This window comes from Hemitrygon akajei, chromosome 6 (assembly GCF_048418815.1).
Source record: "Hemitrygon akajei chromosome 6, sHemAka1.3, whole genome shotgun sequence".
NCBI lineage: Eukaryota > Metazoa > Chordata > Chondrichthyes > Myliobatiformes > Dasyatidae > Hemitrygon > Hemitrygon akajei.
In genome coordinates this window covers 104,768,355-104,783,573 of record NC_133129.1, presented here as the reverse complement: position 1 = coordinate 104,783,573, position 15,219 = coordinate 104,768,355, and the positions used below count along the sequence as shown (strand labels likewise).

General features: G+C 48.5%; 1 protein-coding gene across 1 annotated transcript in view; it reads left to right on the top strand.

Annotated features, from left to right (window-relative positions):
- The window catches only part of efnb3b (ephrin-B3b), a 427,279-nt gene extending 412,628 nt beyond the window's left edge, over nucleotides 1-14,651 (top strand). The window contains exon 5 of the mRNA XM_073049045.1: nucleotides 11,674-14,651. Within this exon, the coding sequence (XP_072905146.1) occupies nucleotides 11,674-12,092 (419 nt within the window). The 3' untranslated portion in view covers nucleotides 12,093-14,651. The remainder of the gene's footprint in view (nucleotides 1-11,673) is intronic.
- The last annotated feature ends 568 nt before the right edge of the window (nucleotides 14,652-15,219 follow it).

Here is a 15,219-nt window from a genome sequence, read left to right as displayed (position 1 = left end):
TGTGTGTGTGTGTTGATGTCAGTCTGAATCTCGATATGTATTCTCGTGTGTGTGGGTGTGGGTGTTTGTGTGTGTGTGTGTGTTCATGTCAGTCTCAATCTCAATATGTGTTCCTGTGTGTGTGTGTGTTCATGTCAGTCTCAATCTTGATATGTGTTCTTGTGTGTGTGTGTGTGTTCATGTCAGTCTCAATCTCGATATGTGTTCCTGTGTTTGTGCGTGTGTGTTTTCATGTCAGTCTCAGTCTTGATGTGTGTTCCTGTGTGTGTGTGTTCATGTCAGTCTCAATCTCGATATGTGTTCCTCTGTGTGTGTGTGTATGTGTGTGTCTATTTTCATGTCAGTCTAAATCTCGATATGTGTTTCTGTGTGTGTGTGTCTGTTCATGTCAGTTTCAATCTCGATATGTGTTCCTGTGTGTGTGTGTGTTTTCATTTCAGTCTCAATCTCGATGTGTTCCTGTGTGTGTGTGTGTTCATTTCAGTCTCAATCTCGATATGTGTTCCTGTGTGTGTGTGTGTGTGTGTGTGTGTGTTTGTTCATGTCAGTCTAAATCTCCATGTGTTCCTGTGTGTGTGTGTGTTCATATCTGTCTCAATATCGCTATGTATTCCTGTGTGTGTGTGTGTGTTCATGTCAGTCTCAATCTCGATATGTGTTCCTGTGTGTGTGCGTGTGTGTTTTCATGTCAGTCTCAGTCTTGATGTGTGTTCCTGTGTGTGTGTGTTCATGTCAGTCTCAATCTCGATATGTGTTCCTGTGTGTGTGTGTGTGTGTGTCTATTTTCATGTCAGTCTAAATCTCGATATGTGTTTCTGTGTGTGTGTGTCTGTTCATGTCAGTCTCAAATCTCGATATGTGTTCCTGTGTGTGTGCGTGTGTGTTTTCATGTCAGTCTCAGTCTTGATGTGTGTTCCCGTGTGTATGTGTTCATGTCAGTCTCAATCTCGATATGTGTTCCTCTGTGTGTGTCTATTTTCATGTCAGTCTAAATCTCGATATGTGTTTCTGTGTGTGTGTGTGTCTGTTCATGTCAGTTTCAATCTCGATATGTGTTCCAGTGTGTGTGTGTATATTCATGTCAGGCTCAATCTCGATATGTGTTTGTGTTTGTGTGTGTGTGTGTGTTCATGTCAGTCTCAATCTCGATATGTGTTCCTGTGTGTCTGTGTGTGTTCATGTCAATCTCAATCACTGTATGTGTTCCTGTGTGTGTGTGTTCATGTCAGTCTTAATCTCGATATGTGTTCCTGTGTTTGTGTGTGTCTGTGTGTCTTCATGTCAGTCTCAGTCTCGATATGTGTTGCTCTGTGTGTGTGTGTTCATTTCAGTCTCAATCTCGATGTGTGTTCCTGTGTGTGTGTGTGTTCATGTCAGTCTGAATCTCGATATGTGTTCCAGTGTGTGTGTGTATATTCATGTCAGGCTCAATCTCGATATGTGTTTGTGTTTGTGTGTGTGTGTGTGTTCATGTCAGTCTCAATCTCGATATGTGTTCCTGTGTGTGTGTGTATTCATGTCAGTCTCAATCTCGATATGTGTTCCTGTGTGTCTGTGTGTGTTCATGTCAGTCTCAATCTCGATGTGTTCCTGTGTGTGTGTGTGTGTGTTCATGTCAGTCTCAATCTCGATGTGTTCCTGTGTGTGTGTGTGTGTGTGTGTGTGTGTGTGTGTGTGTGTGTGTGTTTATGTCGGTCAAAATCTCGATATGTGTTTCTGTGTGTGTGTTCATGTCAGTCTCAATCTTGATATGTGTTCCAGTGTGTGTGTGTGTATATTCATGTCAGGCTCAATCTCGATATGTGTTCCTCTGTGTGCATGTGTTCATGTCAGTCTCAATCTCGATATGTGTTCCTGTGTGTGTGTGTGTGTGTGTGTGTTGATGTCAGTCTGAATCTCGATATGTATTCTCGTGTGTGTGGGTGTGGGTGTTTGTGTGTGTGTGTGTGTTCATGTCAGTCTCAATCTCAATATGTGTTCCTGTGTGTGTGTGTGTTCATGTCAGTCTCAATCTTGATATGTGTTCTTGTGTGTGTGTGTGTGTTCATGTCAGTCTCAATCTCGATATGTGTTCCTGTGTTTGTGCGTGTGTGTTTTCATGTCAGTCTCAGTCTTGATGTGTGTTCCTGTGTGTGTGTGTTCATGTCAGTCTCAATCTCGATATGTGTTCCTCTGTGTGTGTGTGTATGTGTGTGTCTATTTTCATGTCAGTCTAAATCTCGATATGTGTTTCTGTGTGTGTGTGTCTGTTCATGTCAGTTTCAATCTCGATATGTGTTCCTGTGTGTGTGTGTGTTTTCATTTCAGTCTCAATCTCGATGTGTTCCTGTGTGTGTGTGTGTTCATTTCAGTCTCAATCTCGATATGTGTTCCTGTGTGTGTGTGTGTGTGTGTGTGTGTGTGTGTTTGTTCATGTCAGTCTAAATCTCCATGTGTTCCTGTGTGTGTGTGTGTTCATATCTGTCTCAATATCGCTATGTATTCCTGTGTGTGTGTGTGTGTTCATGTCAGTCTCAATCTCGATATGTGTTCCTGTGTGTGTGCGTGTGTGTTTTCATGTCAGTCTCAGTCTTGATGTGTGTTCCTGTGTGTGTGTGTTCATGTCAGTCTCAATCTCGATATGTGTTCCTGTGTGTGTGTGTGTGTGTGTCTATTTTCATGTCAGTCTAAATCTCGATATATGTTTCTGTGTGTGTGTGTCTGTTCATGTCAGTCTCAAATCTCGATATGTGTTCCTGTGTGTGTGCGTGTGTGTTTTCATGTCAGTCTCAGTCTTGATGTGTGTTCCCGTGTGTATGTGTTCATGTCAGTCTCAATCTCGATATGTGTTCCTCTGTGTGTGTCTATTTTCATGTCAGTCTAAATCTCGATATGTGTTTCTGTGTGTGTGTGTGTCTGTTCATGTCAGTTTCAATCTCGATATGTGTTCCAGTGTGTGTGTGTATATTCATGTCAGGCTCAATCTCGATATGTGTTTGTGTTTGTGTGTGTGTGTGTGTTCATGTCAGTCTCAATCTCGATATGTGTTCCTGTGTGTCTGTGTGTGTTCATGTCAATCTCAATCACTGTATGTGTTCCTGTGTGTGTGTGTTCATGTCAGTCTTAATCTCGATATGTGTTCCTGTGTTTGTGTGTGTCTGTGTGTCTTCATGTCAGTCTCAGTCTCGATATGTGTTGCTCTGTGTGTGTGTGTTCATTTCAGTCTCAATCTCGATGTGTGTTCCTGTGTGTGTGTGTGTTCATGTCAGTCTGAATCTCGATATGTGTTCCAGTGTGTGTGTGTATATTCATGTCAGGCTCAATCTCGATATGTGTTTGTGTTTGTGTGTGTGTGTGTGTTCATGTCAGTCTCAATCTAGATATGTGTTCCTGTGTGTGTGTGTATTCATGTCAGTCTCAATCTCGATATGTGTTCCTGTGTGTCTGTGTGTGTTCATGTCAGTCTCAATCTCGATGTGTTCCTGTGTGTGTGTGTGTGTGTTCATGTCAGTCTCAATCTCGATATGTGTTCCTGTGTGTCTGTGTGTGTTCATGTCAATCTCAATCACTGTATGTGTTCCTCTGTGTGTGTGTGTGTGTTCATGTCAGTCTCAATCTCGATATGTGTTCCTGTGTGTCTGTGTGTGTTCATGTCAATCTCAATCACTGTATGTGTTCCTCTGTGTGTGTGTGTGTGTGTGTGTGTGTGTGTGTGTGTTCATGTCAGTCTGAATTTCGATAGTGTTCCTTTTTGTGTGTGTCTGTGTGTGTGTTCATGTCAGTCTCAATCTTGATATGTGTTCCTGTGTGTGTGTGTGTGTGTTCATGTCAGTCTCAATCTCGATATGTGTTCTCAATCTCAATATGAGTTCCCGTGTGTGTGTGTTCATGTCAGTCTCAATCTCGATGTGTTCCTGTGTGTGTGTGTGTGTGTGTGTGTGTGTGTGTGTGTGTTCATGTCGGTCAAACTCTCGATATGTGTTTCTGTGTGTGTGTTCATGTCAGTCTCAATCTTGATATGTGTTCCAGTGTGTGTGTGTGTATATTCATGTCAGGCTCAATCTCGATATGTGTTCCTGTGGGTGTGCGTGTGTTCATGTCAGTCTCAATCTCGATATGTGTTCCTGTGTGTGTGTGTGTGTGTTGATGTCAGTCTGAATCTCGATATGTTTTCTCGTGGGTGTGGGTGGGTGTGTGTGTGTGTGTGTGTTCATGTCAGTCTCAATCTTGATATGTGTTCCTGTGTGTGTGTGTGTTCATGTCAGTCTCAATCTTGATATGTGTTCCTGTGTGTGTGTGTGTGTGTGTTCATGTCAGTCTCTATCTCGATATGTGTTCCTGTGTGTGTGCGTGTGTGTTTTCATCTCAGTCTCAGTCTTGATGTGTGTTCCTGTGTGTGTGTGTTCATGTCAGTCTCAATCTCGATATGTGTTCCTCTGTGTGTGTGTGTGTGTGTGTGTGTGTGTGTGTGTATTTTCATGTCAGTCTAAATCTCGATATGTGTTTCTGTGTGTGTTTGTGTCTGTTCATGTCAGTTTCAATCTCGATATGTGTTCCTGTGTGTGTGTGTGTGTGTGTGTTGATGTCAGTCTGAATCTCGATATTTATTCTCGTGGGTGTGGGTGTGTGTGTGTGTGTGTGTGTGTGTGTGTGTGTTCATGTCAGTCTCAATCTCGATATGTGTTCTTGTGTGTGTGCATGTGTTCATGTCAGTCTCAATCTCGATATGTGTTCCTGTGTGTGTGTGTGTGTGTTCAAGTCAGTCTCAATCTCAATATGTGTTCCTGTGTGTGTGCGTGTGTGTTTTCATGTCAGTCTCAATCTCGATATGTGTTCCTGTGTGTGTGTGTGTGTTGACGTCAGACTGAATCTCGATATGTATTCCCATGTGTGTGGGTGTGTGTGTGTGTTTGTGTGTTCATGTCAGTGTCAATCTCGATATGTGTTCCTGTGTGCCTGTGTGTCTTCATGTCAGTCTCAATCTCGATATGTGTTCCTCTATGTGTGCGTGTGTTCATGTCAGTCTCAATCTCGATATGTGTTCCTGTGTGTGTGTGTTGATGTCAGTCTCAATCTCGATATGTGTTCCTGTGTGTGTGTGTGTGTGTGTGTGTTCATGACAGTCTCAATCTCGATATGTGTTCCTGTGTGTGTGCGTGTGTGTTTTCATGTCAGTCTCAGTCTTGATGTGTGTTCCTGTGTGTGTGTGTTCATGTCCGTCTCAATCTCGATATGTGTTCCTCTGTGTGTGTGTGTGTGTTCATGTCAGTCTCAATCTCGATATGTGTTCCTGTGTGTGTGTGTTCATGTCAGTCTGAATTTCGATAGTGTTCCTTTTTGTGTGTGTCTGTGTGTGTGTTCATGTCAGTCTCAATCTGGATATGTGTTCCTGTGTGTGTGTGTGTGTGTGTTCATGTCAGTCTCAATCTCGATATGTGTTCTCAATCTCAATATGAGTTCCCGTGTGTGTGTGTTCATGTCAGTCTCAATCTCGATGTGTTCCTGTGTGTGTGTGTGTGTGTGTGTGTGTGTGTGTTTATGTCGGTCAAAATCTCGATATGTGTTTCTGTGTGTGTGTTCATGTCAGTCTCAATCTTGATATGTGTTCCAGTGTGTGTGTGTGTATATTCATGTCAGGCTCAATCTCGATATGTGTTCCTCTGTGTGCATGTGTTCATGTCAGTCTCAATCTCGATATGTGTTCCTGTGTGTGTGTGTGTGTGTGTGTGTTGATGTCAGTCTGAATCTCGATATGTATTCTCGTGTGTGTGGGTGTGGGTGTTTGTGTGTGTGTGTGTGTTCATGTCAGTCTCAATCTCAATATGTGTTCCTGTGTGTGTGTGTGTTCATGTCAGTCTCAATCTTGATATGTGTTCTTGTGTGTGTGTGTGTGTTCATGTCAGTCTCAATCTCGATGTGTTCCTGTGTGTGTGTGTGTGTGTGTGTGTGTGTGTGTGTGTTTATGTCGGTCAAAATCTCGATATGTGTTTCTGTGTGTGTGTTCATGTCAGTCTCAATCTTGATATGTGTTCCAGTGTGTGTGTGTGTATATTCATGTCAGGCTCAATCTCGATATGTGTTCCTCTGTGTGCATGTGTTCATGTCAGTCTCAATCTCGATATGTGTTCCTGTGTGTGTGTGTGTGTGTGTGTGTTGATGTCAGTCTGAATCTCGATATGTATTCTCGTGTGTGTGGGTGTGGGTGTTTGTGTGTGTGTGTGTGTTCATGTCAGTCTCAATCTCAATATGTGTTCCTGTGTGTGTGTGTGTTCATGTCAGTCTCAATCTTGATATGTGTTCTTGTGTGTGTGTGTGTTCATGTCAGTCTCAATCTCGATATGTGTTCCTGTGTTTGTGCGTGTGTGTTTTCATGTCAGTCTCAGTCTTGATGTGTGTTCCTGTGTGTGTGTGTTCATGTCAGTCTCAATCTCGATATGTGTTCCTCTGTGTGTGTGTGTATGTGTGTGTCTATTTTCATGTCAGTCTAAATCTCGATATGTGTTTCTGTGTGTGTGTGTCTGTTCATGTCAGTCTCAATCTCGATATGTGTTCCTGTGTGTGTGCGTGTGTGTTTTCATGTCAGTCTCAGTCTTGATGTGTGTTCCCGTGTGTATGTGTTCATGTCAGTCTCAATCTCGATATGTGTTCCTCTGTGTGTGTCTATTTTCATGTCAGTCTAAATCTCGATATGTGTTTCTGTGTGTGTGTGTGTCTGTTCATGTCAGTTTCAATCTCGATATGTGTTCCAGTGTGTGTGTGTATATTCATGTCAGGCTCAATCTCGATATGTGTTTGTGTTTGTGTGTGTGTGTGTGTTCATGTCAGTCTCAATCTCGATATGTGTTCCTGTGTGTCTGTGTGTGTTCATGTCAATCTCAATCACTGTATGTGTTCCTGTGTGTGTGTGTTCATGTCAGTCTTAATCTCGATATGTGTTCCTGTGTTTGTGTTTGTCTGTGTGTCTTCATGTCAGTCTCAGTCTCGATATGTGTTGCTCTGTGTGTGTGTGTTCATTTCAGTCTCAATCTCGATGTGTGTTCCTGTGTGTGTGTGTGTTCATGTCAGTCTGAATCTCGATATGTGTTCCAGTGTGTGTGTGTATATTCATGTCAGGCTCAATCTCGATATGTGTTTGTGTTTGTGTGTGTGTGTGTGTTCATGTCAGTCTCAATCTCGATATGTGTTCCTGTGTGTGTGTGTATTCATGTCAGTCTCAATCTCGATATGTGTTCCTGTGTGTCTGTGTGTGTTCATGTCAGTCTCAATCTCGATGTGTTCCTGTGTGTGTGTGTGTGTGTTCATGTCAGTCTCAATCTCGATATGTGTTCCTGTGTGTCTGTGTGTGTTCATGTCAATCTCAATCACTGTATGTGTTCCTCTGTGTGTGTGTGTGTGTTCATGTCAGTCTCAATCTCGATATGTGTTCCTGTGTGTCTGTGTGTGTTCATGTCAATCTCAATCACTGTATGTGTTCCTCTGTGTGTGTGTGTGTGTGTGTGTGTGTGTGTTCATGTCAGTCTGAATTTCGATAGTGTTCCTTTTTGTGTGTGTCTGTGTGTGTGTTCATGTCAGTCTCAATCTTGATATGTGTTCCTGTGTGTGTGTGTGTGTGTTCATGTCAGTCTCAATCTCGATATGTGTTCTCAATCTCAATATGAGTTCCCGTGTGTGTGTGTTCATGTCAGTCTCAATCTCGATGTGTTCCTGTGTGTGTGTGTGTGTGTGTGTGTGTGTGTGTGTGTGTGTGTGTGTTCATGTCGGTCAAACTCTCGATATGTGTTTCTGTGTGTGTGTTCATGTCAGTCTCAATCTTGATATGTGTTCCAGTGTGTGTGTGTGTATATTCATGTCAGGCTCAATCTCGATATGTGTTCCTGTGGGTGTGCGTGTGTTCATGTCAGTCTCAATCTGGATATGTGTTCCTGTGTGTGTGTGTGTGTGTGTTGATGTCAGTCTGAATCTCGATATGTATTCTCGTGGGTGTGGGTGGGTGTGTGTGTGTGTGTGTGTTCATGTCAGTCTCAATCTCCATATGTGTTCCTGTGTGTGTGTGTGTTCATATCTGTCTCAATATCGCTATGTGTTCCTGTGTGTGTGTGTGTGTTCATGTCAGTCTCAATCTCGATATGTGTTCCTGTGTGTGTGTGTGTGTGTGTGTGTGTGTGTGTGTGTGTGTTTGTTCATGTCAGTCTAAATCTCCATATGTGTTCCTGTGTGTGTGTGTGTTCATATCTGTCTCAATATCGCTATGTGTTCCTGTGTGTGTGTGTGTGTTCATGTCAGTCTCAATCTCGATATGTGTTCCTGTGTGTGTGCGTGTGTGTTTTCATGTCAGTCTCAGTCTTGATGTGTGTTCCTGTGTGTGTGTGTTCATGTCAGTCTCAATCTCGATATGTGTTTTTGTGTGTGTGTGTCTGTTCATGTCAGTCTCAATCTCGATATGTGTTCCTGTGTGTGTGCGTGTGTGTTTTCATGTCAGTCTCAGTCTTGATGTGTGTTCCCGTGTGTATGTGTTCATGTCAGTCTCAATCTCGATATGTGTTCCTCTGTGTGTGTGTGTGTGTGTGTGTGTGTGTCTATTTTCATGTCAGTCTAAATGTCGATATGTGTTTCTGTGTGTGTGTGTCTGTTCATGTCCGTTTCAATCTCGATATGTGTTCCTGTGTGTGTGTGTGTGTGTGTGTGTTCATTTCTGTCTCAATCTCGATGTGTTCCTGTGTGTGTGTGTGTGTTCGTTCATGTCAGTCTGAATCTCCATATGTGTTCCTGTGTGTGTGTGTTCATGTCAGTGTCAATCTCGATATGTGTCCCTGGATGTTTGTGTTTGTGTGCATTCACAGACATGCAGAAGTGTGTTCTGCAGACCAGGCACACTTGCCCGTGTTCCTGCTGCCCTCCCATGCCTGGAGTCCGGACGAGCTCAGGGATTCCTGGGGCAGCCACAGTAGTCCAGGGGGAGTGCTGAAGACCATCTGTGCTTGGTGCATTCATTCACAGCTGCAGCAAGGTGTTGTCTCCTGTGTGAGGAGGTGCCTGGGAGGCAAACAGGCTGCTGTGCTTTGGAGCAAGATCTCTCTGTCTCTGTTTCGGGTGTGCCGTGTGTGAGTGCCAGGGGCCGCTGTGTGATCTGGAGCAAGATCTCTCTGTCTCTGTTTCGGGTGTGCCGTGTGTGAGGGCCAGGGGCCGCTGTGTGATCTGGAGCAAGATCTCTCTGTCTCTGTTTCGGGTGTGCCGTGTGTGAGTGCCAGGGGCCGCTGTGTGATCTGGAGCAAGATCTCTCTGTCTCTGTTTCGGGTGTGCCGTGTGTGAGGGCCAGGGGCCGCTGTGTGATCTGGAGCAAGATCTCTCTGTCTCTGTTTCGGGTGTGCCGTGTGTGAGGGCCGGGGGCCGCTGTGTGATCTGGAGCAAGATCTCTCTGTCTCTGTTTCGGGTGTGCCGTGTGTGAGGGCCGGGGGCCGCTGTGTGATCTGGAGCAAGATCTCTCTGTCTGTGTTTCGGGTGTGCCGTGTGTGAGGGCCAGGGGCCGCTGTGTGATCTGGAGCAAGATCTCTCTGTCTCTGTTTCGGGTGTGCCGTGTGTGAGGGCCAGGGGCCGCTGTGTGATCTGGAGCAAGATCTCTCTGTCTCTGTTTCGGGTGTGCCGTGTGTGAGGGCCAGGGGCCGCTGTGTGATCTGGAGCAAGATCTCTCTGTCTCTGTTTCGGGTGTGCCGTGTGTGAGGGCCGGGGGCCGCTGTGTGATCTGGAGCCTGTGTGCCGTGTGTGAGGGCCGGGGGCCGCTGTGTGATCTGGAGCCTGTGTGCCGTGTGTGAGGGCCGGGGGCCGCTGTGTGATGTGTGGCCTGACAAACTCTACCGCCCTTGGGAGGTGTTGCTGCCTCTGTGTTTGCTGTTAAATCTGACGGCATGTTGAATCTGTCCTGTTCCCATGCAGTCACATGTCCACTCCCAGGGACTGGGTTGATTTAAAGCAGAGGCTGATAGGTTCTTGATTAGCCAGGGTGTGAAATGTGACAGGGAGAAGGCAGGAGAATTGGGTGGAGAGGGATAATAAATCAGCCATGATGGGATGGTGGAGCAGACTCGATGGGCTGAATGGCCTAATTCTGTTCCTATGTCATGGGACAGTCTGGAATGACCTCAGGGGGTTCTTGCGGACTGAGGGGATGGACAGTGAGGATAGTTCCCCATGATGGGTCATACGCCCTGCTGTGTGGAAGTGTGTTGGGGGGCTCTCGCTGCCAAAGGGTGTTTGTTGTGGGGGTGGTCCTGGACCATGGCCAAGGCAGAGGCTGCATTGATCCACGGTCTCAGAAGGGGTGGGGGTAAGAGGGAGAGAGATGGGGATAGAGAGGGAATGAGGGAAGCAGAGTGAGGTGAGGTGGGGACACGGGGTTCTTGGCTGCTCTACCACTCTGCCCTCAGCTTCTCAGAGCCTGGCTGTCTGAGGGACCGTCGCTGTTCCTGCCCAGTTACATACACTGCCAGCGTCCTCACCCATCTCTGCACACATTGGAAAACGAGGATATGGTCTCCCCTGGTGCAGGACCACTCCTCTCTCCCTCCTGCCCTCCTTCCCTCCTACTTCCCTTCCACTCCCACCCATCTTTCACCATGATCATTTTCCCATTCCTCAGTGACACTCCCCACCTCCTATGCATTTGTGCCCTTCTGCTGCCCTCACCCCTCTTCTTCCTCCTGCTTCTCCCCATCCTTCCTCCTGCCCACTTCCCCTCCCTCAGCCCTCCATTTGTGATGGGCCAGTTTCCTCATGGTGCCACCCAAGGGTGTCAGAGTTCAGACTGATCCCAGTGGGAGGGTGGTAAACATGACTGGGGGCTTTATCGCCAGGTGCTGGGCGAAGGGAGGGGGTGGTTTGAGTTTGGGGTGATGAGGCGAGGGTGGAATTGCAGGTTTCTGAGAGGGCTTGTTCTGTCCTGTATCCCACAATCAGAATCACTGGGTCTCTAATAATTTTTTAAAAATTGTGTGTGCACACAGGGAGTGGTGGGTGCCTGGACCACACTACCAGGGGTAGTGATGGAGGCTGATAAATTAGCTTGGACGAGACATTTGGGCAGACACATAAACACGCAGAGAGTGGGGGTGGGCCGTACGCGGGCAAATGGGTTTAGTTTAATTTGCATTGTGGTCAGCACTGATATGATGGGCCAAAGGGCCAGTTCCATGTTCTATGAGGGAGTGATAGGTCAGAGATCTCTCAGGGTGGGGTGTGGACTCTGAGACCTCTACGGGGATGGGGAGGCATCTTTTGGGAGAGGGGCCTACAGTGAGGGAGACGAACCTCGGGGGAAATAAAGGGGATCCTTCAGGGGGAAGGGGAATCCTGCAGTGTTGAGGGGTGGTGAGGGGTTCTGCTGGGTGGAAGAACCGGGGGGGGGGGGCATCTATGGGGAAAGGGCCATTGACGGGTGAGGACTGTCACATGTTTGGAGGACCTTTAAGGAGGGTGATCTTTGGAAAGGGGTCCTTAGGGGAGTGGACGTGGGTATTTGGAGCAAGGGGGCCTTTGAGACAGGACATTTGGGGGAAAGGAACCTACTGGGGAGGGAGTTCTTTTGGGGGGCCATGAAGGGGACCTTAGGGAGGAGGGGTGAGGGAACCTTTGGGAATTGGGGGTTGTTGGTGCAGCTTTGCCCTCTCTGCCTCACCTCCCTCTCTCCCTTCCTCCCACCAGCCTCCCTGGGAAACAGCAGCAGGAACATGGACCTTGGGCCTGGCTCGGCCACCCCCTCCCACACAGCGCTGATCGCGGGCTCCTGCGGGGCGTCGGCCTTCCTGCTGCTCCTGGCGGCCGGCGGCCTGGCGCTAGTGTGTCACCGACGGAGGAGGAGGCTCCGCCGGGGTCAGCAGCCAGACAGCCTGAGGTCAGGCCTCCACCTCGGCGCCCTGGGCACGCCCAAGCGGGGCGGTGGGGTCGGGGGCAGCGGCAACAACAACGGCTCGGAGCCCAGCGACATCATCATCCCCCTCCGCAGCTCGGACAGTGCCTACTGTCCTCACTACGAGAAGGTCAGCGGAGACTACGGCCACCCGGTCTACATCGTGCAGGAGATGCCGCCCCAGAGCCCCGCCAACATCTACTACAAGGTGTGAGGCTCCCTGGTCAGGGGACGCGAGGTGAAGGGGAGGGTGCAGGCTCCTTCCCGGAGCAGGCAGGAATCACACAGGAGGACTGGAGTGAGAGAGGGCCTGCAGGACTTGGAGAAGTTCCCTTTGATTCGCTCCATCCCTGAAAACCACAAGACTGCAAATCCAGAGGGCCCCACACCAGCTGACACCATTTCACCAACGTTTTGCTCACTGGGGAGAAGTGTCACCCCTCACTCACCTGTACTGTACTGGTCCCTTGCCAAATTTTCAGACACAGAGTGACCCTCCCTCCACACCGTCCCATCACACACTCCCAGGGTCAGACACAGAGTGAATCTCCCTCCACACCGTCCCATCACACACTCCCGGGGTCAGACACAGAGTGAATCTCCCTCCACACCGTCCCATCACACACTCCCGGGGTCAGACACAGAGTGAATCTCCCTCCACACCGTCCCATCACACACTCCCGGGGTCAGACACAGAGTGAATCTCCCTCCACACCGTCCCATCACACACTCCCGGGGTCAGACACAGAGTGAATCTCCCTCCACACCGTCCCATCACACACTCCCGGGGTCAGACACAGAGTGAATCTCCCTCCACACAGTCCCATCACACACTCCCGGGGTCAGACACAGAGTGACCCTCCCTCCACACCGTCCCATCACACACTCCCGGGGTCAGACACAGAGTGAATCTCCCTCCACACCGTCCCATCACACACTCCTGGGGTCAGACACAGAGTGACCCTCCCTCCACACCGTCCCATCACACACTCCCGGGGTCAGACACAGAGTGAATCTCCCTCCACACCGTCCCATCACACACTCCCGGGGTCAGACACAGAGTGAAGCTCCCTCTACACCGTCCCATGACACACTCCCAGGGTCAGACACAGAGTGAATCTCCCTCCACAGTGTCCCATCACACACTCCCGGGGTCAGACACAGAGCGACCCTCCCTCCACACCATCCCATCACACACTCCCGGGGTCAGACACAGAGCGACCCTCCCTCCACACCATCCCATCACACACTCCCGGGGTCAGACACAGAGTGAATCTCCCTCCACACCGTCCCATCATACAAACCCAGGGTCATACACAGAGTGAAACTCCCTCCACACCGTCCCATCACACACTCCCGGGGTCAGACACAGAGTGAATCTCCCTCCACACCGTCCCATCACACACTCCCTGGGTCAGACACAGAGTGAATCTCCCTCCACACCGTCCCATCACACACTCCCTGGGTCAGACACAGAGTGAAACTCCCTCCACACCGTCCCATCACACACTCCCGGGGTCAGACACAGAGTGAAACTCCCTCCACACCGTCCCATCACACACTCCCGGGATCAGACACAGAGTGAATCTCCCTCCACACCGTCCCATCACACACTCCCGGGGTCAGACACAGAGTGAAGTTCTGTCCCATCCTGGGATTCCATTCCTTTCCTCAATGATGAGCTCGGAGTTATTATTTGCATCATTGCAGACGAGTGTTCGGCCTGTCGTCTGGCCGAGTGTGGCTGACTCCTGACCTGTGTTGGTGGTTGGGTTCTTGCTGGCTGCCGGCTGAGAGGGAGGTGCTGGTGACAACTGCACCAACTCTGCTCAAATTTGCTCAGGCTCAGTGTGTAGAACAAGGTGTCCCACACCCTTGGACTCCTCCTCCCAGGAGCAGGGGGGGGACTGGGAGTTATGTCTGATTTGCCCAGTGAGGCATCCCCCACCCTTCACAACTCCCTGAGCTGTGAACGCTGCCCTCCACACAAGGGTGGAGACTCACTCTTCTCCCCTCCCCCCTTACCACCACTTACATCTCGTTGTCACTTCACTACCTCCCTTCCTCAGATAGCTTTCTGCCCTCTCCTCTCTTCATTTCTCTCCTTCCCACTTCCCTACTTCTCTTTCCCCCTTTGCCCACTCTCTCCTCACCTTCTGCCTCTTGCCTCTTGCTCCCCCCCACCTTAACCCAATATCCATCTCTATCTATCACACTCTCCCTCGAACCTTCTCTCTCACTCTCTACTCCACCTTCTCCTCCGTCTCTTCTTTCCCGTCTGTCTCTGCACACTCGTCCCATCCTCGTCTCTCCTTCCACAAAGGTTCGTTATGTGGATGTAAGGATCCGTGTGTGGCAGCCAAACCTCCCCAACTCTTTTATAAACTCCGTGTATTTTTGAGAAAAGAGATGACTTGGCTGAGCCCTCGACTCGTTTTACACACTGTTTGTAAGTGATGTACATAATTACATTTTTTACCCTTTTTTAATTCTTGTAAAAAAAACCTGTTTCCCTTGACTGAAAAATGCGCGTAGATTTTAAATTATGCAAAAAATACTTAAAAAAACAAATTAGCACTGGATTCAACAAAAAAGGAGGTTGTGTTTGGTGTAAAATTAATTTTCAGAATTGCAAATGTGTCTGCTTATTCAGTGACCAGGAATCTGTTTCATTGTTAATTTCGGTTCTGTTCGCAAATGGATTACTGATGTTTTTTTTGTAATTGATAACCTCACTGGACTTACTGTCAATAAATGAGTTTTTTTTTAACAACCTGTCTCCATCAATTCATTCTTTCTTTCTTTAGCGCAGGAGATCAGTCGGCCTGTTGAACCCAAGCAGGCCCTGTGATCAAACTCTCCAGTATTTCCCATGCATTCCCTCGTTGTTGAATCTGCTCCCGGCACCTTCCCAACCACAACACCTCACTGAGGAGAAAAGTCTTCCCTCGGTTCTTCTGCCGACCCCCCCCCCCCCCCACTTTCTGGGCACACACCCTTCTGCCTCGGGAGCAATTCCCCCTCATTCACTCCATCCTACCACTCTCCGACACCCTAATGCTTCTATTCACTCCCCACCCAAACACGCTCTGAGGGAGCAGCTCCAGATTCTCTCCCAGAACTGAAACCCTCCTCCCACCCCTCTCTCTCACAACGCCTCTCCCACAGTGTGAATCCCTCTCCTATCCAGCTGCCATCCCAGTCCTCCCCTCTGTCTCTTCACCCAGCCTGTCCCCTCCATCTCCCCCTCCCCACCCAGCGCACACACACACACACGGTCACTCGTGCACATACACACACAGTCACACACTCATATACACACACACACGCACACACACACA